Raw genomic sequence first — 25832 nt, 5'->3', positions numbered from 1 at the left:
CCTCTAATTCCCTCCTTGACCCTCTACAGTTTCAAACCCCTTCACTCTACTGAAACAGCTCTAACAAAAGTCTCCAATGACTTGCTCTCTGCCAAAGCAAAAGGTAACTTCTCCATTCTAATACTATTGGATCTCTCTGCTGCTTTTGATACCACCTTCACCACCTTCTTCTTGACTCACTTGCTTCTACAGGCATTTGAGATACAGCTCTCTCTTGGATCTTCTCATATCTGTCTAAATGTTCATTCTCTGTCAGCTTCTCTCTCAAGACATCATCACCCCTTTCACTTTCGGTGTCCCCCAAGGTTCAGTCCTTGGCTCCGTTCTGTTCTCTCTTTATACTTCATCTCTTAGCAAACTAATCAACTAATTTGGCCTCCAATATCATCTATATGCAGATGATACCCAAAATGAACCTGTCTTCTCCTGATCTCTCTCCATCTCTCATGCCCTGTATTACAACTGCTTGTCTGCTATTTCTTCATGGATGTCACAACACTACCTGAAACCTAATCTTTCTAAAATGGAACTCATTATCTTTCCTCCACTCCACTACCTGAATTCTCTATCACCATTAACAACACGACTATCTCTCCCACTAACTAGGCTCGATGCCTTGGGGGTCATCCTTGACTCAAACCTCTCCTTCATCCCTCACATTCAGTCCCTCGCCAGATCCTGCCGCTTGCACCTAAAAAACATCTCTCGCATCCACCCATTCCTCACCCAAGAATGCACAAAAACTCTGGTTGATTCACTTATTATTTCCCGTCTTGACTGCTGCAACACTCTTCTGGTTGGCATTCCACTTCTGGTTGACTTTCTCCTCTGCAGTCTGTCATAAATGCTGCTGCTAGGCTTATCTTCCTTGCACTCCGCTCCTCTTCTTCCCCACTCTGTAAAATCCTCCACTGGCTCCCTATTACCTTTAGAATAAAATGTCAAAATCCTGGTACTAACGTATAAGGCCCTCCATAACTCCATATATTTTTGGCCACATAAGCAAATACTCTCCTACTCGATCCTTATGCTCTTCCCATGGGCTAAGGCTCTCCCCCTCACTTATCACCTCTTCCCTTTCCCGTCTACAAGATTTCACTCGGGTTGCCCCATATCTCTGGAATCTACTTCCACCGGACCTTCAGCATTCACCCTCCCTCCCAACATTCAAGAAACATCTTAAAACTCACTTCTTCAGAGAAGCATCTTAGCTTCTAGAACTTCCTTGTCACTGATACAACCACCAAACCACCTCTAAACCTTTCTCTGTGCCTTATGTTTGTCACCCCATTCCCTTAAGATTGTAAGCTTGCGAGCAGGGCTCTGTCCACCTAATGTATCGGTTTGTCTTAGTCCGTCAATTCTCAGCTTGTCATACCCCTTGAATATATGTATTGTATTGAGCGCTGTGTAAATTGTTAGCGCTATATAAATAAAAGATAATAGTATAATAATAATAATAATAAAATACCCTTTTTTGTTTGTTTCATTAGATGCTGCTATGTACAACAATTCAATGATCCCTCCACAATCAGCTAGTGTTCCAGCCACATATGGTATGTACAGATGAAAAACAGGCACATTGGCCCTTACCCTGTACACCATGAAGGTGCAACTATGTCACTATGGTGTTGTCTAGTATTTCAGAGAGTACCTGTGGAATAGAAGGATAATTAATTGGATTGGGGACAGATTAACAGTTTCACAAGATAGCTAAAGAAAATCAAGAAACAAAAAAATTGTCTACTCAAACTTTTCATAAGGATTATCTTCTATTGGCAGGATGTCTATACTCTGATTTTGGTATGTGCTATTTCCTCTGCAGCACTGCTAATCAATCCTGAATACAAATTCTAATCCCCTTACCCTTTAATCACAATTTCATACTTAACTAACTCCATACTTTAACTAACCGCTAGATTTGTTTTACTCAGCTTTAAACCAGGTCCTAGATGATACCAATTGTAAAATCAGCTTTGTGTACATGCATTAGGAATCTTGGGCTTGTTCAGTGGGAAATTAACCTAATTCAATTTATTTATTTGAAAAGCATAAAACAAATACTGTTCTATGCCCATCAATTGTATAGATTAATTTGTCTGAGATTCATGTCGCCAGAACTTTGTTAGTTTTCATTGGGGAAATGTTCCATCTTAACATGGATGAGTTGGTATGAGTCTGAGTTATCTATTGAGACATTCTTAGCTTACAATATGAAGGTGGCACAGAAAACATAACAAAACATAAAGCAGTTTTCTCAGGCGCGTACCTGCCGGCAGCAGCCTACTCCCGCAGCCCGCCTCCGAAGGGGAAGGCGCCGGCGAATGGCGGGGTGTCCGTCCGTTTACCGGCGGCGTCCTTCGCAGGCTTTGTCCTCCAGAGCTCCCCCCCTCGTCTCCTCGCGGGATGGTGGGGGGCGGCACTGCAGCATGCTGCTCCTAAACCACCCCCTCTGCAGACCGTGGGGAAAGAGACAGTTTGGGCGGAACAGAGGCTTTTTATACAGGAGGGGCTCCCTCACCTAACATTATGAGGGGTTGTACAATGGGCGGATCTGCAGGCGTGATGCATGACGTCACGTCTGTGATCCCTTTAAAACACCTGAACACCATCATGTCGGTGCTCAGATATTCTGAGATGTTCTGTGCCCTACAGAGTGTCTTCAGTTCTGTGCTCCTGTCCCTATTGTAGTTATTGTAGTTACCTTGCCTATTTGATTGTTCCCTGAACTTGACCTTCTTGAACTTGACCTCGGATCACCTACTGACCTTGCTTGTTGATTGCTGCCTGAATTTTGACCTTGGATTACCTACTGACCTTGCTTGTTGATTGCTGCCTGAACTTTGACCTCGGATTACCTACTGACCTTGCTTGTTGATTGCTGCCTGAATTTTGACCTCAGATTACCTACTGACCTTGCTTGTTGATTGCTTCCTGAATTTTGACCTCAGATTACCTACTGACTTTGATTTTTGGATTTCTAGTCACCCCTGCATATTGGGCTTCTCCCTTAACACCACAGGTACAAGACGGTGCCTGTCAAACTTATTGTTTTATTTAGAGTCCTTGAACAAAACTTTAAACTAGATATACAAATTAAAATGAGAGGACACAATACCTTCCTTTAGTTCTCAAGCACTATCATAGGTTCCAGCTCCCATCCTCCCTGCCAGCCTGCCATCCTTGCTATCATCATCTGCTTCCCCACCTCAAACTTTACCAGAGGATTGTGGAGACCTCTCATTTTGGTCAACCCCCATCTCCCCATTTATCTCCCCTACATTACTGGGGTTTGAAACCCTCTGATTAAGAACTATTAGGTCCAAGCCTTTCAAAAGGATTCCTTGATATTCTCTGCTTGAGCAGAGGATTACCCTTACGGAATATGTTATAATTTTTTTACAAATCAGGGTTGGAACTCTAATTTTCAGCAATACTTAATCTAGTGGGGGAATTCGAACATGCATGGAATAGGTATAAAGCTATTCTGCATCTAAGAAATACCAAGTCTGAGTCGACATCGGGAAATGGGCAGCCTAGATGGGCCGAATGGTTCTTATTTGCCATCAAAGTTAGAAACCAGTCTTATGAAGTAGCTTATTACTTGGTTTAGTGAGACAGAGTGCTGACTTAAAGAGGAGCGAACCTCTCAAAGGCCTATACCAATAAAAAGCTCCAGAACCTGGAAGATCATTTAAAGTACTTGAGCCCACACCAAGTACACTTACATGACCTTTAGGCTTACCAAGCTGTGCATGTGCTGCATGTTCATAAGAGGCTGATGCTCAGACTTGTGCAGTTTTATATGTTAAGGTTATGAAAGTTGTCAATAATATTATTCTTATCTTCTTGTAAAGGTTATGCTCAATAACATTATCTGAAAATCTACTCCCACAGATCCAACATTGAAGGTAGATGACAGCAATACCCGTATTCTTATTGGCTGCTTAGTCGCCATAATTTTCATCCTTGTGGCAATTATTGTTATTATTCTTTGGCGACAATTTTGGCAGAAGATGCTTGAAAAGGTAAGTGTGAAACATTAAAATGCATTGCATTTTGCAAATACCACAAATTCTAATCCAATACTGATTTGGGTAGTCAAGTAGAAAGCCTGTGTAAACAGACATGGCTCATAGAAAATCAACTGAACATTAATGTCATAATTCTATTTGAAGGATCAGTATTAAAATATATTAACTTCAAATCTGTAACTGTAATGTGTGAATATTTTTTGGATATTTATCGTATTTGCTAGATTATAAAACAAGGTTTTTTTTCTGAGCAAATGCTCTGAAAACTACCCCTCGTCTTATATTCAAGGTCGTCTGGAACCCATTCTCTGGCAGCCTCTGCCAGCACTTACTCTGCGGGCTTCTATGACGGAGCGCCGGCATCACATGACCTTCCGGTGCTCCACCATAGAAGCCCTGGTGGAAGTGCCGGCAGCAACGGAGGTTGTCTGTGCGCATCCCGCAGCTGGTGAACGTTTACAGGATGCACACAGACAACCTCTGCTGCTGCCGGCAGTACTGGCCAGCAGCAGCGGAGGTCTGCATCGCACAGACCAGCTGCCACACTAGACACCAGGGAGTCTGAAGCACAGGTCACAAGTAAATGAATGCACTGGTAAGTCGGGGGGGGGGTTGTTAAGAGTGGCATGGGGGGGTTGAATGGCTTTCTGGAGGCAGAGTGGCATATAGGGGGTTAAAAGGCATATCTGGGTGGGAGAGTGGCCAATAGGGGGTTAAAATGCATGTCAGTGGGGCATAGTGGCATATATGGGTGTATAAGGCATATCTGGGAGGCAGAGTGGCATATAGGGGGTATAAGGCATCTGGTGGCAGATGTGCATACCTGGGGCTGGCAGATGTGCATAACCGGCGCAGAGTGGCAAATAAAAGAAAATAAAAACAGAAAAATCTCAATCATAGTTTTATTAAATATGAAAAAATTGTTTACATGTGAATTCATATTTACTAGTAAAACCTTTTTCCTATAGGGTAGTCTTATATTTAGGGTCATCATATAATTGAGCAAATACGGTATTTATGATACAAAATGGGTACAGTAAATTTGAAATTACTAAAATAATCTTTTCATTTGGTTACAATATGCATTATTTGTTTAAATTTTTTATTTGTTTATGCCTCTCTCAGTGCAAGTATGGCATTGTGCCAGTGTGGTTAACATGCTTTTAAATGTCTTGCTTCCTCATGTTGGTATTGCTTGTTGCAGCAAAAAGCCTGCTGACTCTCTTTTTTATAGGCGTCCCGACGGATGTTGGATGAAGAGCTGACAGTAAGTTTGTCACTTCCAAGTGATTCCAGTATGTACAATGCCAATCGTATGACTCTGCATGACTCTGCATCAGCAAGTGAGCAAGAGTCCAGTTCCACTTACGACAGGATATTCCCGCTGGGACCAGATTATCAAGAGCCAACACGACTCATACGAAAGTTACCTGAATTCACAGTACAAGCTTTGGGAGAGGAAGAAGCAGGTAAATATTGTTTTGACAAATGACTTGTCTAGTACAAAAATGAGCCATTTAGCCAAATGTGACCGGGTTTGGGAATGCTCATATAATGGTTATTTGGATATAGATACAGATGAAGAATGTTTCCCAAGCAAAGAACTGCTCTTTCTTTTATCACAGTAATGTAAGTTTTGTACGGATAGAGGGTATATTAGTAATACAATAAGCTGCTGTAAGATTCATACCATGCAGGTTTTCTCCTGTTACGATGCCAAGTTAAAACTATAACTATTTCTTATGCTGGGCCATTGTTGTATGGGGATATCATTTATACTTGCAGCAGTCTTAATGAACATATCTTCAATTCGTTGGTTTTGCTGCCCCTTATTATACAATGAAAGTATCATATCAGCTTTTAGATGCCTCTTTTCTCACGAACAAACCATTTTCCCTGTTATTCTTAATCGTTAATCTCCCACTTTGTTCATAAGTATGACACAAACTTGTTACGTCAGTAGTGGGCCTTCAGTGAGTGCCCACGGGTTGCTAATATCACCGTGCTGACCAACAACTTCTTAGGCACCACTCCAAATATAAACGTTTTTTTTTGCATTCCTTGTTGCTTAGGCCTCATTACTCACTCACTAGGTAGTCTCCCCTTAATTAAGTTTCCATTATATTACTCCTTGGATGCCACCCTTTTCACCTTGTCTACTTTGACTGTTCCATTTTGGACGCCAGGACTCCTCTTCTCTCTGTCGGCGCTTGCGGCAGATCCACCCCATGACGCGTTACCGGTTTTCGTCACCGGCTGTCAGGGGGCGTCTGAGGTCAGGGTTTCAGCAGCAGGAAACAGCTCTCGGGTCAGAAGAGATTTTTGTGGTTCTGATTCGAATTTTCCCGCGCTTCTAGTTAGGTTTTTCTATTTATTTGCTTACACTGGTGTTGGTTTGTACTTGGCTTCTGATGAAGAGTCCTGGCATCCTGGTTTATTCTGCTCGGCTGTATTTTGTCCTCTTAGCCCAAGTAAGGTTATGAGTCCATGGGAGTTTTTTTCTGCTTCTGTTTTTTTTTATATATTTTAACAGCCTCCTGTCCTTTGTTAGCAGGATGTTGCTACATAAGGCAGACCTCCCTGAAGAATCAACAGCTCCTAAAAAGGCTACTTCTAAGACAAAGCATTTTGCCTGTAAAAATTGCAAAGCTACTATGTCTGACGCCTCTAGGAAATTTTGTTCATCGTGCTTGAAAGCCAGAGAGGAGTCTATTTCTGATTTCAAGGAGTGGATGAAAGATGAGCTCTAGTCCACTTTTGAGCAGATCTGATCACCGGTTTTGGATTCTTTGCCTGGGTTTCCGGTCTTCAGGCCAGGATCCTGGTTCTTCGGGCTCCGAAAAGGACTGGCACCTGGAGGAACCTGAATCTCCGGAAGAAGGGGAGCTCTATAAAGAAATCTTTTTCTTTCCAGTAGAAGAGGTGGGCAAGCTGGTTACTGCAGTGAGGGCCGCTCTAGACCTGGAGGAAGACCAGCCAAAAGGGGAAAACAGACCGTTTTTGTCTGGGTTCTTATAAAAAGCCCAATTTTTTTCCAGTCCATGAGGCCTTGAAGTATATTATTTCTGACCAGTGGAAGGCTCCTGAAAGAAAGCTAAAGCTCAAAAAGAATCTCAAGGCTGTTCCCCTTCCCAGAAGATTTCTCTGATCTGTGTTCATCTCCCAAAATAGATGCTCCAGTGACCAGGGTCACTAGAAGATCCGCTATTCCCTTGGAGGATTCCTCTCATTTTTCAGATTCCATGGATAGGAAGGCAGAGGCAGCAGCTAGGAGATCTTTTGAAGCTTCAGCAGCTATATTTAAACCAGGAATTGCGGCGGCTTCAGTGGCCAGGGCTATGCGCTTGTGGCTCCAGCAGGGGTGCAGGAGAAGAAGAGGTTCTCCCAGGCATTTCAGATGTAAAGAGTGTTACAGGGTCACCGTACCCAAGGCTGGGTACCCCTGTTTGAGGGCTGAGGAATCACCAGTCAGTCCCTCATACGGATAGCACTCAGCTATCCACGGATCATCCAGACCACCATTCGTAGTAAACCAAGAAGAACTCTCTTTATTACAAACACACAGAACTTATATACAATCTCAATGCAATGTGTACCGAACCCAACCCCCAATCCCATCAGCCACATCCCATCACAAATCCCATCAGCCACATCCCCTCACAAATCCCATCAGTATACAGGGGATGTATCAGGGAGGGGATTACAGAATATAATGGGTTCCCCCACCTGTGTTATCCCCCCTGTAGTGCGGGTGCCGTCTGGGCAGACAGGGCTGTGTTGGCTGATTAAGAGCCCCAGCCAGATTATAGGATCGTCTCTTTGAAGGCTGGGGCTGAATCCACATCAGTCTCTGGGCCGGTTACACAATAAACACAATATAATATATTACCGGGTCACAGTATACAGAACCGGACACAAAAGTGCTCCGTGACCCGGCTAAACTTCATATGACACATGAGCCAGCTAGCCTGGCCCTGTCACAGATCTCCCCCTTGACCAACGGTCCGGCAGACCAGGCAGATCCACACGGGTCTGCTGCAGGCTGTCCGAGTGGACAAAGTTCACAGGTGCAGGCCTTAGTTCATGGCCCCCTTTGTCAGAATCATCCATTGAAGGTGGGCCAGGGCCCTGGTTGCCCAAAAGGATAGTCAGTAGTCCTCTGTGAATTGGAGGACGGTCCCAGCTCAGCCGGGGGCACATGGCTATCCCCCTGACCGGGGTAACAGGGGCACGTGGGGACTCTTGCTCCCTAGTCTTGGGAACTGAGTCTGGGGCAGCTGCCAGGCCAGGGTGGTTGCATGGAAGGAAAACCCTGCTGATCGGGCCGGGGGCACTCGGGGAACCAGGGAAACACGTAGAGGTAGTAAGCGAGGCCTCTACCGGGACACTGGAGTGACCTAGGGGACACTCTGGGACAGGAACGGGTGCCCTTACAGGGTTATTGGGCGAGCTAAGCAGCTCTGCGGGGTACTCAGGGGACCCAGGGGAATAGTCCGGGGCAGGGACAGGTGCCAATACTGGACCACCGGGAGGGTTAAGCAGACCCTCGATCTTCCTCTCTGGAACAGGTGCCTCTGCCTGGGCATGGGGAGAGTCAGAGGAACACTCTGGGACAGTGACCTGGGCATCTAGGAGGACACTTGGGGAACCAGGGATCACTTCGGAGAACACAGGGATAGGAACCAGGGCCTGCGCCAGGCTACTGAGAGGACCCAGGGAACTCGGCAGCCCCTCTGGCGTCCTCGCTAGGTTAGGGAATGGTGCCTCTACCGGGTCACCGGGGACTTCAGTGGGAACCTCTGGGGCAGTGACCCGGGCTTCTCCCAGGACACTCGGGAAATCAGGGGGACAGTCTGGGGCACTGGCTTCTACGGGCATAGATAAGGGTTTGGTGAGGGGGATTGTGCCACTTACTCGGGCGGTGGGGACAGTCATCTCTTCTGCTGGGGTAGAGCAGCCAGGGTTGTTGGTGAGGACTTGGGTCGGAGCTTTTGGCTTCCTCCTCCGCTTCTTTTTGCTGGCGAGGACCTCGGTTCTTCTCGCCAGGGCAGGGGCCGAGGAGTAGGTGAAGAGGACCTCGGTCCCACTCCCGCAAGTTGTAGTACCATGCTCCCAGTCTCCTTGGAACTCCTGGAGCTCCACTCTCCGCAGCAATTCTTTATAGTCCCTCTCGAGCTGCCATTCCTCTTGGACCAGGCAATCCATAACAGCCTCCAGCTCGGGGGGAATAGCATAAACCAGGACTTCTGCACGGTTGTCCCAGATTGTATCCCTGCGGTACTGGCAGGGGCTTCCGAAGGACGAGTCAAATTGGAAGGCATCATATATCAGTCCTGGGTCGACGGGGCTATACAGCATCAGAGGGTCGCTGTGGTCTTCACCTGCTAACTGCTGGGAGAATCCCTGGTAGCGGCTCTGGAGGTCGAGCTCTGCATATATGAGATCCCTCAATTCGTCTTCCCACTCCGGCAACGGGTTCTCCCCCAGGAGTGGAACTCGTATATCCCACATTGTCCAGTACTGTGCCCAGTACGTTTCAAAGTGGGGATGGGAGAAATCATCCCTCCAGTCTGCAGGCGCAGACTCTAACTGCCATTGCTGGTGTTCCAGCTCACACATCTCGGCTGTAACCCGGTCTGTCTCACCCTCTGGTTCTCGGAAGGGTTGGATATCCTGGTATGATATTTTGGTGGTCTGTTCCCCTAGTCTGGGAGATACAGACCCACTCTGGCTCAGTTCCTGGTGACACATTTTAATCACCGCCGTCACTTGCTCCGATGTAGCCCCTCCTGGGTACAGGGATAGGTGCCATAGAATGTTCTTTTGTAGAGCACTCAGTCCGAGGCTCTCCTCTGGGCCATCCTGGTGCCGGTCCATCTCTCTGCAGTCCGCAATCAGAGTAGCCTTTCCTTTGCTACAAACCTCCAGGAGCTCTCTCGGTGTCTCTCGTCTGCAATCCCAGTTGGTGGTTTGGATTTCACCCAAGTCGTGGGATTCTTCCCACCGCTGCCAACCAATGTTACAGGGTCACCGTACCCAAGGCTGGGTACCCCTGTTTGAGGGCTGAGGAATCACCAGTCAGTCCCTCATACGGATAGCACTCAGCTATCCACGGATCATCCAGACCACCATTCGTAGTAAACCAAGAAGAACTCTCTTTATTACAAACACACAGAACTTATATACAATCTCAATGCAATGTGTACCGAACCCAACCCCCAATCCCATCAGCCACATCCCATCACAAATCCCATCAGCCACATCCCCTCACAAATCCCATCAGTATACAGGGGATGTATCAGGGAGGGGATTACAGAATATAATGGGTTCCCCCACCTGTGTTATCCCCCCTGTAGTGCGGGTGCCGTCTGGGCAGACAGGGCTGTGTTGGCTGATTAAGAGCCCCAGCCAGATTATAGGATCGTCTCTTTGAAGGCTGGGGCTGAATCCACATCAGTCTCTGGGCCGGTTACACAATAAACACAATATAATATATTACCGGGTCACAGTATACAGAACCGGACACAAAAGTGCTCCGTGACCCGGCTAAACTTCATATGACACATGAGCCAGCTAGCCTGGCCCTGTCACAGATCTCCCCCTTGACCAACGGTCCGGCAGACCAGGCAGATCCACACGGGTCTGCTGCAGGCTGTCCGAGTGGACAAAGTTCACAGGTGCAGGCCTTAGTTCATGGCCCCCTTTGTCAGAATCATCCATTGAAGGTGGGCCAGGGCCCTGGTTGCCCAAAAGGATAGTCAGTAGTCCTCTGTGAATTGGAGGACGGTCCCAGCTCAGCCGGGGGCACATGGCTATCCCCCTGACCGGGGTAACAGGGGCACGTGGGGACTCTTGCTCCCTAGTCTTGGGAACTGAGTCTGGGGCAGCTGCCAGGCCAGGGTGGTTGCATGGAAGGAAAACCCTGCTGATCGGGCCGGGGGCACTCGGGGAACCAGGGAAACACGTAGAGGTAGTAAGCGAGGCCTCTACCGGGACACTGGAGTGACCTAGGGGACACTCTGGGACAGGAACGGGTGCCCTTACAGGGTTATTGGGCGAGCTAAGCAGCTCTGCGGGGTACTCAGGGGACCCAGGGGAATAGTCCGGGGCAGGGACAGGTGCCAATACTGGACCACCGGGAGGGTTAAGCAGACCCTCGATCTTCCTCTCTGGAACAGGTGCCTCTGCCTGGGCATGGGGAGAGTCAGAGGAACACTCTGGGACAGTGACCTGGGCATCTAGGAGGACACTTGGGGAACCAGGGATCACTTCGGAGAACACAGGGATAGGAACCAGGGCCTGCGCCAGGCTACTGAGAGGACCCAGGGAACTCGGCAGCCCCTCTGGCGTCCTCGCTAGGTTAGGGAATGGTGCCTCTACCGGGTCACCGGGGACTTCAGTGGGAACCTCTGGGGCAGTGACCCGGGCTTCTCCCAGGACACTCGGGAAATCAGGGGGACAGTCTGGGGCACTGGCTTCTACGGGCATAGATAAGGGTTTGGTGAGGGGGATTGTGCCACTTACTCGGGCGGTGGGGACAGTCATCTCTTCTGCTGGGGTAGAGCAGCCAGGGTTGTTGGTGAGGACTTGGGTCGGAGCTTTTGGCTTCCTCCTCCGCTTCTTTTTGCTGGCGAGGACCTCGGTTCTTCTCGCCAGGGCAGGGGCCGAGGAGTAGGTGAAGAGGACCTCGGTCCCACTCCCGCAAGTTGTAGTACCATGCTCCCAGTCTCCTTGGAACTCCTGGAGCTCCACTCTCCGCAGCAATTCTTTATAGTCCCTCTCGAGCTGCCATTCCTCTTGGACCAGGCAATCCATAACAGCCTCCAGCTCGGGGGGAATAGCATAAACCAGGACTTCTGCACGGTTGTCCCAGATTGTATCCCTGCGGTACTGGCAGGGGCTTCCGAAGGACGAGTCAAATTGGAAGGCATCATATATCAGTCCTGGGTCGACGGGGCTATACAGCATCAGAGGGTCGCTGTGGTCTTCACCTGCTAACTGCTGGGAGAATCCCTGGTAGCGGCTCTGGAGGTCGAGCTCTGCATATATGAGATCCCTCAATTCGTCTTCCCACTCCGGCAACGGGTTCTCCCCCAGGAGTGGAACTCGTATATCCCACATTGTCCAGTACTGTGCCCAGTACGTTTCAAAGTGGGGATGGGAGAAATCATCCCTCCAGTCTGCAGGCGCAGACTCTAACTGCCATTGCTGGTGTTCCAGCTCACACATCTCGGCTGTAACCCGGTCTGTCTCACCCTCTGGTTCTCGGAAGGGTTGGATATCCTGGTATGATATTTTGGTGGTCTGTTCCCCTAGTCTGGGAGATACAGACCCACTCTGGCTCAGTTCCTGGTGACACATTTTAATCACCGCCGTCACTTGCTCCGATGTAGCCCCTCCTGGGTACAGGGATAGGTGCCATAGAATGTTCTTTTGTAGAGCACTCAGTCCGAGGCTCTCCTCTGGGCCATCCTGGTGCCGGTCCATCTCTCTGCAGTCCGCAATCAGAGTAGCCTTTCCTTTGCTACAAACCTCCAGGAGCTCTCTCGGTGTCTCTCGTCTGCAATCCCAGTTGGTGGTTTGGATTTCACCCAAGTCGTGGGATTCTTCCCACCGCTGCCAACCAATGTTACAGGGTCACCGTACCCAAGGCTGGGTACCCCTGTTTGAGGGCTGAGGAATCACCAGTCAGTCCCTCATACGGATAGCACTCAGCTATCCACGGATCATCCAGACCACCATTCGTAGTAAACCAAGAAGAACTCTCTTTATTACAAACACACAGAACTTATATACAATCTCAATGCAATGTGTACCGAACCCAACCCCCAATCCCATCAGCCACATCCCATCACAAATCCCATCAGCCACATCCCCTCACAAATCCCATCAGTATACAGGGGATGTATCAGGGAGGGGATTACAGAATATAATGGGTTCCCCCACCTGTGTTATCCCCCCTGTAGTGCGGGTGCCGTCTGGGCAGACAGGGCTGTGTTGGCTGATTAAGAGCCCCAGCCAGATTATAGGATCGTCTCTTTGAAGGCTGGGGCTGAATCCACATCAGTCTCTGGGCCGGTTACACAATAAACACAATATAATATATTACCGGGTCACAGTATACAGAACCGGACACAAAAGTGCTCCGTGACCCGGCTAAACTTCATATGACACATGAGCCAGCTAGCCTGGCCCTGTCACAAAGAGTGCGGCTGATTTTCTTGATTTCTGCTATGGAATCCGTCCGTATGGCTGCTAGGGCCTCTGCCCTCTTCAGTAGACTCAGCCTCCAAGCACCATTTGTGTAGGATACCTTTCTCTGGAAAATAACTATTCGGGAAGGAGTTACAAGTATTTTTTGCCTAAACGTAAACCTCTGTCATGTTTTCATCCCAACCCGTTTAGGGCATCTAGAGGTCAGGATTCCAGGCCAGATTTTGGGATAGACCCTATGGTTCCAGATTTCGGCCTTTCTGTGGTAGAGGCAGACCTTCCTCCTCTAAACAGGAGCACGGGGGTTCAAAGAAAGCATGACGCCAGAAACATTGTAGTAGGGGGCAAGCTGAAGGGTTTTCCTCATCAATGGGCTCTTTTCTTGTTCGGACGCCTGGACCCTGGGCATCATTTCCAGAGGGTACAGTTTGGAGCTTGTCAGTTCTCCCCTAGAGCGATTTATGATTTCTACACCTCCTGTGGATCCATTCAGGAGAATGGCACTTTGGGACCTTGTTCAAGAGTTCGTGACAAAGCAAGTATTGATCCCTGTGCCTCCATACCAAAGAGGAAGAGGTGTTTACTCCCACATCTTTGTTGTTCCCAAATCATCAAGAGACTTCAGACTCATCCTAGAGCTCAAGTTTCTCAACTGTTTTGTGGCTTACAGGAAGTTCAGGATGCAGTCTATCAAGTCCACCATATAACTTCTTTCCAGAGGAGATTTTCTCGCTACTCTCGATCTTCATGTTCCCATCAGGCAGGAGTCGCAGAAGTTTCTTTGGGTGGCCATTCCGTCTACGAAAGGGACTCTTCATTTCCAGTTCCAGGCTCTTCCTTTTGGTCTCGCTTCAGCTCCAAGGGTCTTCACCAAACTGAATCATGGTGGTCCCTTATTTAGATGACTGGCTTCTGGCAGCAAGCTCTCCAGATCCTCTCTCCCACCAGATTCATAGGACTGTTTGCCTGTTTGAAGATTTGGGATGGATTATCAATTTTCAAAAATCCCGTCTGCTTCTTACCAGATTTCTTTCCTGGGGTTTATCCTGGATACTCGCTGTCAATAGAGCTTCCTGCCAGGGGACAAGATTCAGAATATTACCAGCCTTTTCCGTTTAATTTTATCTAGACGCCTCTCCAGCCAGAGGCTGCTCATGTGCCTTCTAGGTTAATGGTGTCTACTAGGCCTGCCCTGGCATGGGCCCTTCTTCATATCCGTCCACTACAGTGTTTCATACTGAGGACATGGGATCGATCCATTCCAGCCCTTTTAAGGAAGGTTGTCATTCCAGCCAGCGTTTGTCTTTCCCACAGATCGTGGCTCCAGGTGAAAAGACTGAATTCAGGTCTGGTTTGGACCGAGCCTGTTTGGACAGTAGTGTCTACAGACGTCAGCTTATCCGGTTGGGGAGCCACGTTGGAGGAAGAATTCAGACAAGGTTTTATCTTCATATCAATGTGCTGGAACTTCTGGCAGTCTGGAAGGCGATCCTTTCTTTTATGGGGAAAAGCAGTGAAAGTTCTGTCAGACAATCGCACAGTGGTGGCTTTCCTGAACAAGCAAGGCAGCACGAGGAGTCTTCAATTGGGCGCTCTTCTTCAGAAGATCGGGAAGCGGGAGGAGTTCCATCTCTCCCACCTTTCGGCCGTGTTCATTCCTGGAAAGGAGAACATTACTGCAGATTTCCTCAGCAGAACATCTTTCAAGGAGAATGGAGCCTGAACACTCTGGAAGATCAAAAGAGACAGATGCTGGGTGATAGCTCCCAACTGGCCCAAAAGGATTTGGTACCCAGAGTTAATCCGTCTGTCCATAGAGCCTCCGAAGGTCCATGTGGCAGCTCTTAGCGCTCTATCTAGGGAACATTTAGCTGTGCACCCTTGGATCTCTCATTTCATGAAAGCGATCTCTAGACTTCGTCCATTCAAGATGCCTCTGGTGCCCTCCTGGGACCTGAATTTAGTTTTATCTAGCCTAACTACTCCTCCTTTTGAGCCCCTCAAAGATATCCCGATCAACTTTCTCACCTGGAAGTTGGTTCTGTTAATAGCTTTAACAGCAGGTAGAAGAATAGCTGAGAACCAGTCTCTCTCCATTTTAACTCCTTATCTCCAAATTTTTGAGGATAGGGTCATTCTCCGTACTCTATCAGAGCTTCATCCTAAGGTCGTGTCGCCTTTTCATCTCCATCAAGACATTGTCCTTCCGGCCTTTTGTCCTCACCCTATGAATGACAAGGAACGCCGGCTCCATTGCTTGGATGTGCACAGGTGTTTGAAATTTTACCTACAGAAGACTACTCCATGGAGAAGATCTTCGGATTAGTTCTTTTCCTTTTCCGGAGCAAGAAAGGGTTTTAGCGTTACAAGGTCCTCTATAGCTAGATGGTTGAGCAAATTTGCAAAGCTGCTGTTTGGAAGAGTGTTCATACCTTTGTCAAGCATTATCGTCTGCAGCCTGCCGGTCTAGATGATGCCAAGTTCAGTAGAGTCTTGGAGTCCGTTGTTTCTTTCCCTCCCTGAGTGTCTTTTTTGTATCTCATATGCTACTGGGAGGGTAGCAATTTTGTTGCCCTCCCTAAATAATGGCTTTTTGTTTTTTCCGTATTTGGTCTTTTGTATGCACTGTTGGTAAGGGGGAGGTTCTGGGGGTTTAAATCTTTCCTGCCCCATTCGGATAGGCAAAGCCATCTCTCATTTGCTACCGGGAAGTGAAAAGGAAAATAAATTCTCAGGTAAGAATTTAATGTTTCTGAACCTGTTTGTTTCACTACTAAGTCCAGGCGGCCACACCTACCGAAGTACTCAACCTGAGGTAGCGGGGTTGTTATTGGTGCATATCAGTACCAATATTTACGTATACCTCTTGATTGAGTATCCAGTTTTAAAAACTTTGTTTCCCTAGAATAGGCCATACTTATGAATTCAGGTTTCTCGCCTAAATATACACCAAGACAGACAAGAGCAGACCATGTCCACACTTCCTTTCACATAAAGTCTACAGTTACCAAGAGAAAATGATGGAAGCATTTTAGATTTACAGGGAATGCTGCTGCAGCATCCCTTAACCCCCTATTTTTGTTGCTATAGTCGACTGGGAAACACACTTGTGCTCTCAGATTAAAGCCCCCTGAACGTTACGGAGGTATTCCCAGTAAATGCAGAGGCTTTCTTTACAAATGTTACCTGCAGTTCTGAATGCAGCCTCAGATTTATAGTAGCCAAGCTTCCAGGGTTACCTTTATGATTACTCATGTGAAGAATGGGGCTTAGGCATGCGCAACACTGTTGCGCAACCACAATGTCCCTCTTTTTGAAAATGAACATGAATGTGTTGCCACTTTCAGAGCTGTGTTTGAGTCTCTAGGGAGAAAAGTGGCAGCTGAGGCTAAAATAGCAGAGGTAAAACAGAGTAATAGAACCGCAGCTCAGTACACTTTGGAGATTATTATATATTTTTCAGGGAAAAGACCCTCCTGAGGTTCCCATGTACTCAAGTGAGATGATTGCTTCATTGGCATTTCTTGAATGAGAGTGTACCAGCTCTCGTGACAATTGCCCTTTCACACAATAAGTCGGCAGAAAGCCATCGATGCTCGTTTGTGCCAACAAGGGAGAGTCCAGGCTGTCCCTACCGCCACAACAAAGTCAGAACATGGCTGGAAGTCCTAATAGGCTTTTTGCCACAAGTTTTAAAGACGTAGAGGTAGATCCTAAGGGTACTAAAATAGTTAAAACACTTGTCTTCGGGTTAGGTTCCTGGTTTAGGTAATGAGACCGTATTTGCTTGACGATGACCCTGTTTATAAAAAAAAAATCCAAACTGGATCTTAAAGAAAAAGAGAAAAAGGCCTGAATATAAGATTACCCATATTGGGGAAAACATCTTATACACACTTACACTCTGCAACCGAATACTGAATTGTTAGTTATAACTGTTAGGAATTGCCTTGACTGTCTTGAGAGTCCTGCAACGAACTGCGCCCCCCCTTTGTTTCATTTGTGACTAGGCCATGTCCAGGACTAACTCTTGGTAGACGTCCATGTGACTGCTATGTGTCGCATGTGCAGATCTGGTGTTAGCATGCATGTAAATTATGTCACTGCTAGGTCTATTAACCGGTTACATCCCTTCCTGAGAATGGATGAACCCAGAAGAAAGATATTTAAACCCTCATCTACATTCTGACATTGCCTTTGGTTGGTGTCTTTTCTGCATAGTTCTTGTGACTTGGTTTGTGGTTCCTGATGGGGTTCTGATGTTGTCCTACACTGTATATGACCCGCCTTGTCCTGTCTTCTGGTTTGGCTCTCGTCGTCCTCCTGCACTGGTTCTGGCACGGCTCCTGCTTGCTGTTCGGCTGCAGACATTCCTTACTCCTTATTAGACTAGACACACTCCTGCAACTGGTCCAATTGTTCCTCTGGTTCCAAGTTCCATCCTCAGCTACAGGTTCTTACTCTTGTCCTTGTCGTGACAAAGGACCATCATGGATCCCGCTGAGATAGGCCAAAATATGTCTCCCCGTAAAGCACAGAGTCTTGACCACAGAATGGATCAGTTTGCTCAAACTCTCCAGACCCTGTTAGCCAGAACTGAACCCATGTGTTCCTGTCCTCCCTTCACCACCCCCTCTGCCAGAGATGTTCTCCGTCCAGTCTCTTCGTCTGCCTTCCCCTTTTGATATGGTGAAGATCGAGATAGCTGTAGGGTTTTTTTTTTAACCAGTGCTCTATACAGTTTGAGATGAGTCCACATCTGTTTGGCCAGAGTGGGGCAACTCATATTGTTTCTTAAGTATAGAGCCCAAGCCTGGGTTTCACCATTTTGGGAGAAAAGGCATAAACTTTGTCTATGCTTAAAAGACAAGTATTTGCCTTTGTGCTTTGCAGCAAGGGTCCCGTTCCCTGTCAGACTATGCAATTGAATTTAGAACCCTTGATGTGGAAGTTTACTGGAACTATGAGGCTTTAATAGTGGCCTTTTCTAATAGGCTTTTAGAGCATCTAGAGAACTAGAACTACTGATCTTGAGGCACTCATTATTTTTGTTGCCACAGGGGATGCCATGTACAGCGAGATCGGCAGAGGAGGCTCTTATTCATTTAGCACCTCGGCTTTCTCTTCTAGAACCTTCCCTATCTGCATTACAGGAACCTAAGCAAATTAGGTACTACACTCCCCTATTTATGGGACTTCGCCATCACCTATTTTAAAAGTCATTAGTATGTTTGTTCCTGTGACTTTTATCTATTCATAGTACTGCCCTTATTGACTATGGGGTAGCAGGGACTTTGTTGACCATTCCTTTTGTCTCCTGTGTTCTTAGCCATTAATCAACAAGAACTCCCCCCTATCCACAGCAGCTATTGATGGATGTTCCTTGACCCTGACCACAGTCACTGTAGAGAACGTTCTGCTGAAAACTATTGTTCCTTCCTTCCTGAATTGCTGTCATAAAACATAATTCCCTCCCCTTCTTCTAAGATTTAACTGGCTGTCTCATTATAACCCTTTAATCAACTGGGAAATGGGCCAAGTAACACCATGGTGATGCCTCTAACACATATAGCCTCACTCGCTGGATTCCTCCAAAGTACCTGGTCCCTGTCATTGAAAAAAGAAGCAGATAAGTTGCGGCCTCAAAGATACTACAATTGATACTCCTATTGAACTGTTACCCCTTCGTGGTGTTCCTATTGCCATTCTGCCCTAGAGGAAAAAAGGTTCTGATACGCTGCTCTACATCCCCTGCTGGAGCAGGCTTCTTCTTTGTGGCAAAGAAAGATAGCAGTTTATGTCCATGTATTGATTATAGGGGTCTCAATCATATAACCATTAAAAATACCTGACAGACTTCAAGTGTCATGGGTCTTCATGAAACACAGAATTTAGTCCAAATCCATCAAGAAGATGAATGGAAGATTGTCTTTAGTACTCAATCTGGACATTATGAATATACGGTTATGCTTTTTGGAGTTTGTAATACTCCCACTTTCTCCCAGTAATTTATCGAAGATTGTTTTCATAATTTTTTACAATTCGTTATTTTATACATAGCCAATATATGTAAAATTAGTTGTCAGGCTCATCATATTGCAGCCCTTAACTGGATGTTGGAGTCCAGAGCGCAGGAGCGTAAGAACGCAGTGATAGAAACACACTTCACAAATGACACAAGGGGAATGTTTGGTTATAGGTATATTACACAAAGCAAAGCAGACATCTCACCATAAGCAGCAGAGTAGGAGGCATATCATGCATACCATGCATACAGACTGCTGGGGAGTATGAAGGTAGAAAAGTCCAGGTAAGTATCTAAAAGGGGTCTGGGACAGGTAGCAAGCAAAAAGGGATATCCAGTAGGCAGTCCAGGTCAAACAGGTAACAGGCTGGCAAAAGGGTAAATCCAAAAGGCAGTCCGGGTCAAAGAGGTAGCAGGCAGGCAGGCAGGTAAATCCAATAGACAGATCCAGAGTCTGGCATGAACTGTGGCTCCAAAGAACTTAATGAACTCACAACTCTGTTACTGGCAGGGATATAAAGCATGTTCATTAGGTCAGGTGTGAGTGGTCTAGGTTTCAGGTGAGGGAGGCAGGGTAATAGCATAACCAAACACCGCTGAACAGAAATACACAGCACATTAATTATATACATAGTGAGACATGCATACATGGTACAGGATGCCACAAAGGATAGGCAATAAGGCAAGACGCACAGGGGATGAAGTGAGGAGCTGAGATCCTCAGATGTATAAGGGAAAGAGGGCAAAGGTACATAAAATACAGACACAAATAAACAAGACAGCAAGCTGTGGAGAGGAGTTCTACTCCAGGCAGACCTCTTAAAGGGGTGGCCACGTCTGGCAGTTTGCAGGGCTGGGGCTGAATCCTGACAGTATTGCAATGCCTCGGGTCTCACAGACTGTATGTGAAACTGGAATGTAAAATAGAAATCCAGAAAGTAACATTTCTCGCACCCTGGTGCTGATTCATCCAGGTATCTATCTACCTTATGTTTTGGAAGTGGATGTCTCCGAAATTGGAGCTGGAGCTGTGCTGTCTCAACGCTACACCTATAGAGGCCCGTCGCAATTTAGTTATGTGATTTCCTGTGTTAAAGCCGACACCTTGTCTGGCATGCTCACAGAGGAAGAACCTCAATGAACGGAACCAATAGTTCCTCCAGAAACCCTAATCTCCACGGTTAATACTGCCTTGTTGTCTCCTCTCATGGATCGTATCCACAAAGCCCATGACAATTCCCCACTTGACATACTTGCCAGTAAAGTCTTTGTCTCATCAGAGCAGAGGCATCAACTGTGGGTCATCCGAGAGTGACCCACCTTGTTTCTAGGCATTTTTGTGGCCTACCTAAAGAAAGGACATCTCTGACTTTGTTTTGGTCTGCCTAGTATGTGCCTTCACAAAAACTTCTCGTTCTTTGCCACATGGACTTTTACAACCTTAACCGATTCCTGCTCGCCATTGGTCACATTTAGCCATGGGTTTTATTGTGGATCTTCCCCATCAATTCATCATATTGCTATACTTACACTTGTTGACCTCTTTTCAAAAATGGTTCACCTTGTCCAGTGACCTTACAACTGCCTTTTGTTTTGGCACCTGTCATCCTCCTGCACTGGTCCTGACCCACCTTTTTCTGATCTACCTCCTGCTTGCTGTTCGGGGGCAGACATTGCTGACTCCTGGTTCTAGACTTGACAAGCTCCTGCTCCAGGCCCAGTTGTTCCTGTGGTTCCTACCTCCGCCAAATAGTAAAGTAATGAACAGAGCCTCAGCCCACCTTGGTAAACATATCCAAAGGTTGGACTCCACACACACAGCCCATGAAGACGGCAGTACACAACATATTGCAGGTTAGGCAAGCATAAGAAAGGATTCAGTTATATAATTATGCTAAAGGAAAAATACAGGTAGTAAATACAACTGTCCACAAGCATTGCACTCTTGTTGAACCCCTGGTGCACCACCATCATCATCCTGGGTGATATGTATAATAATTAAAATCTTCAATTATTACAATGGGATCCAGATATGCTCAGCTGAACCTTACTACAAGTTGAGGCATCACAGAATACATCTACAATTCTGTAATAGCGGTTTCATCAGTGTGTATTGATCATGTATTGACAATTACACTACATAGTAAAAATTATAACAACTAATCCAGTTTGTTTTTAGTGTAGCAGGCATTTTTGCTATTTATACTTTGTTTTTAAGGCAAAAGACATCCTTCTAAATAGCTAATTATCTGGGTTTTTTGTTACCACAGCAAGTACTTCTGCTGGAAAAGGTGCCCTTCCTTGTAGTGGAGATGGAGTTCCCCACTATGCTGAGGCAGATATAGTGAATTTGCAGGGAGTGACTGGTGGCAACACATACTCAGTCCCACCCATTACAATGGACCTTTTATCTGGCAAAGAGGTGGCAGTCGAAGAGTTTCCAAGGACCCACCTAACTTTCAAAGAAAAGCTTGGGGAAGGTCAGTTTGGAGAGGTCAGTATGTATTGTGTTTTATTTTATTTTTCTTTAATTTTGTGGGAATGTGATTTTTTGGCAGTTTAATATAATATAAAATAAATCCTGTCACATTTCAAGAGACTACTCTTCATAAACACTGTTTAGCACTATGATATTCATTCATTAAATATGGAATATATCTGTCTTTAAATATAATGTTTTATACTTGTTTAGTCAATTGAGATTTAAGTTTCAGATAGAGCTACAGCCTGCTTTGTGTGTATGTTAGGAAGAGTTATTTTAAGTTATATAATATATAAATTCAAATGTGTAAAATGAAAATGTTATGTAAATTGGCCATTAAGGGCATTTTTATTTCTAACTCTTATAAGAAAAAAATCAGTGTATTTTGTGTTGTGTATTATATGATTTTATATATATATATATATATATATATATATATATATACACAGTGGGGCAAAAAAGTATTTAGTCAGCCACCCATTGTGCAAGTTCTCCCACTTACAAAGATGAGAGAGGCCTGTAATTTTCACCATAGGTACACTTCAACTATGAGAGACAGAATGAGACAACAAAGTCCATAAATCACATTGTCTGATTTTTAAAGAATTTATTTGCAAATTATGGTGGAAAATAAGTGTGACAGAATGACCTGTCATACAGGAGCCCAAAGTACTCAGAGATGGCTCCAGCCTGGCTGCCAAACAGGCAGGAACTCCATTGTGTAAAGTAATCCCATTAACAGGATGGCTACCAGGTGGATATTCAGTAGCTAAAGGGGATTAAAGGTTGGGTTGTCTACATGTACCTGTTTATCAATGTTGATTTATGTTAATGAAGTTCTGTGGCTATATCAGTCTATGTTTTACAACAATAAACTGTTCATTCCTGCTGTACTCAATTCAAGGTAGCTCTCTTGGTGAACCCGTTACAATAAGTATTTGGTCAATAACAAAAGTTCATATCAATACTTTGTTATATACCCTTTGTTGGCAATGACAGAGGTCAAACGTTTTCTGTAAGTCTTCACAAGGTTTTCACACACAGTTGCTGGTATTTTGGACCATTCCTCTATGCAGATCTCCTCTAGAGCAGTGATGTTTTGGGTCTGTCGCTGGGCAACATGGACTTTCAACTCCCTCCAAAGGTTTTCTATGGGGTTGAGATCTGGAGACTGACTAGGCCACTCCAGGACCTTGAAATGCTTCTTACGAAGCCACTCCTTCGTTGCCCGGGTGGTGTGTTTGGGATCATTGTCATGCTGAAAGACCCAGCCACGTTTCATCTTCAATGCCCTTGCTGATGGAAGGAGGTTTTCACTCAAAATCTCGTGATACATGGCCCCATTCATTCTTTCCTTTACACGGATCAGTTGTCCTGGTCCCTTTGCATAAAAACAGCCCCAAAGCATGATGTTTCCACCCCCATGCTTCACCGGTATAGTGTTCTTTGGATGCAACTCAGCATTCTTTCTCCTCCAAACACGACGAGTTGAGTTTCTACCAAAAAGTTCTACCTGGGTTTCATCTGACCATATGACATTCTCCCAATCCTCTTCTGGATCATCCAAATGCTCTCTAGCAAACTTCAGACGGGCCCGGACATGTACTGGCTTAAGCAGGGGGACACGTCTGGCACTGCATGATTTGAGTCCCTGGCGGCGTAGTGTGTTACTGATGGTAGCCTTTGTTACTTTGGTCCCAGCTCTCTGCAGGTCATTCACTAGGTCCCCCCATGTGGTTCTGGGATTTTTGCTCACTGTTCTTGTTCTTGTGATCATTTTGACACCACGGGGTGAGATTTTGCGTGGAGCCCCAGATCAAGGGAGATTATCAGTGGTCCTGTATGTCTTCCATTTTCCAATAATTGCTCCCACAGTTGATTTCTTCACACCAAGCTGCTTGCCTATTGCAGATTCAGTCTTCCCAGCCTGGTGCAGGTCTACAATTTTGTTTCTGGTGTCCTTCTACATCTCTTTGGTCTTGGCCATAGTGGGTTTGGAGTGTGACTGTTTGAGGTTGTGGACAGGTGTCTTTTATACTGATAACAAGTTCAAACAGGTGCCATAAATACAGGTAACGAGTGGAGGACAGAAGAGACTCTTAAAGAAGATGTCACTGTCTGTGAGAGCCAGATATCTTGCTTGTTTGTAGGTGACCAAATACTTATTTTACCGAGGAATTTACCAATGAATTCATTAGAAATCCTACAATGTGATTTCCTGTATTCTTTCCCCCCATTCTGTCTCTCATAGTTGAAGTGTACCTATGGTAAAAATTACAGGCCTCTCTCATCTTTGTAAGTGGGAGAACTTGCAAAATTGGTGGCTGACTAAATACTTTTTACTGATGTAAATATCTAGCAGCAAATGGCAGTGTTTCACTTTAGATTTGTTTGAGCACCTGTAAATTATTATTACTATTTATTGTTTTATATAGCACCATCATATTCTGCAGCGCTGTAAAATAGGTAAACAATAGAGTATGAAATAACAATTTGACTTACAGAAACAACAGGTAAAGAGAGCTGTGCTCAAATGAGTTTACAATCCAGAGGGATTTAGAGTGTGTTACGCAAGAGGTGAAAATACCACTGTTAGGCATGGAGCAGACTCACTAGTATAAGTATTGTCCAAGGGTAGGAGAGGCACTAGGAAAGGTGCGCTAAAGGAAGATGAGAGGAAGGGTGTTAACATTCGTAGACATCCTTAAAGATGAAAAATTCATCAAGCTATGTGAATATCAACATGTAAATGGCAACAGCTGATGGTCACATAAAAAGTGTTCTCTCTCATTGTAGGTGCATCTCTGTGAAGCTGAGGGTGTTGAAGAATTCCTGGATAAAGATCTGATTTTGGACACAAACATTGGTCAGCCCACTTTGGTTGCTGTGAAAATGCTGAGATCAGATGCCAATAAAAATGCCAGGTCTGTTTTTTTTAAGAATCAACAATCAAGGGCCTAAGGCAAAAAAGTAGATCGCGTGTATTAGCTTTGTGGAAAATGTTGTGTGTTCTCTGAGCAATTACTGAATGAGCGTAGCAAATACAAATTACGTTATATGCTTATTTAGTAGGGCTAGAGCTACCAAAATGGGGATATCCAGTTGATAAACTGTACCGTTCCTTAAGCCATAGCAATCCTGGAATAGAATAATGGGATTTGGAGAACAACTATACCTTTTGGCCACCCCCTTTTTAATTTTAATGGAGGGCAGGGCTGGGCCTTGCATGGGTCCTGGTGAGTCCATGAGAACCATTCGGCACTTTGATAGGGGCAGCAAATTCGGGGGAACATACCCATCTTTAGCAGCAGTTTGTGCTTTACAAGTAGAATTATTGAAGTTCTACTAAATAATCTTTAACTAAAATATTTATATTATATATATATACTGTATTTGCTTGATTGTTAGACGACCCTGATTATAAGACGACCCCCAAAATCTGAATATTAATTTAGGAAAAAAAGAAAAGACCTGAATATAAGACGACCCTATAGGAAACATTTTTTACTAGTAAATGTTAATTCATGTAAACTATTTTTTTAAATAAAAGCTATGATTGAGAAAAATATATTTTTTTGTTTTTATTTCCTTTTATTTTCCAACTTGCCGTCCAGTTATGCACATCTGCCCCCAGGCTTGCCACTCTCCCCCAGAAATTCCTTATACCCCCTATATGCCACTGTGCCCCATGATATGCCTTTTAACCCTCTATATGCCACTGTGCCCCATGATATGCCTTTTAACCCTCTATATGCCACTGTGACCCATAATATACCCCCTATGTGCCACTCTGCCTCCAGAAATAACTTATACCTCTATATGCCACTCTGGCTGGTTAAAGGGCATATTATGGGGCAGAGTGGCATATAGGGAGGTATAAGGCATTTCAGGAGGAAGAGTGGCGTATAGAGGGTTGAAAGGCATTTCTGGAGGCAGAGTGGCATAAAGGAGGTTAAATGCATATCTGGAGGCAGAGTACCATTAAGGGGGTTATTAAGAAATGCCTTATTCCCCTCATTTAACACTCCTCCCCCCAAACTTTCCGGTGCTTCGGACTCCCTGGTGTGTAGTCGGGGCA

General features: G+C 45.6%; 1 protein-coding gene across 1 annotated transcript in view; it reads left to right on the top strand.

The window, feature by feature from the left end:
• LOC149279348 (discoidin domain-containing receptor 2-like) overlaps nt 1-25832 on the top strand; it is a 53714-nt gene that overhangs the window by 17240 nt on the left and 10642 nt on the right. The window contains exons 8-13 of the mRNA XM_089501308.1: nt 1494-1556; nt 3898-4028; nt 5269-5503; nt 8076-8093; nt 21543-21766; nt 24551-24678. Coding sequence (XP_089357434.1) covers nt 1494-1556; nt 3898-4028; nt 5269-5503; nt 8076-8093; nt 21543-21766; nt 24551-24678 — 799 coding nt within the window. The remainder of the gene's footprint in view (nt 1-1493; nt 1557-3897; nt 4029-5268; nt 5504-8075; nt 8094-21542; nt 21767-24550; nt 24679-25832) is intronic.

This window comes from Sceloporus occidentalis, unplaced genomic scaffold (genome assembly GCF_023333645.1).
Source record: "Sceloporus occidentalis isolate IW3139 unplaced genomic scaffold, rSceOcc1.0.p SCAF_170, whole genome shotgun sequence".
Taxonomy (NCBI): Eukaryota; Metazoa; Chordata; class Lepidosauria; order Squamata; family Phrynosomatidae; genus Sceloporus; species Sceloporus occidentalis.
Note: the sequence above shows the minus strand (reverse complement) of the source record. Positions and strands in the feature narration are given on the sequence as shown.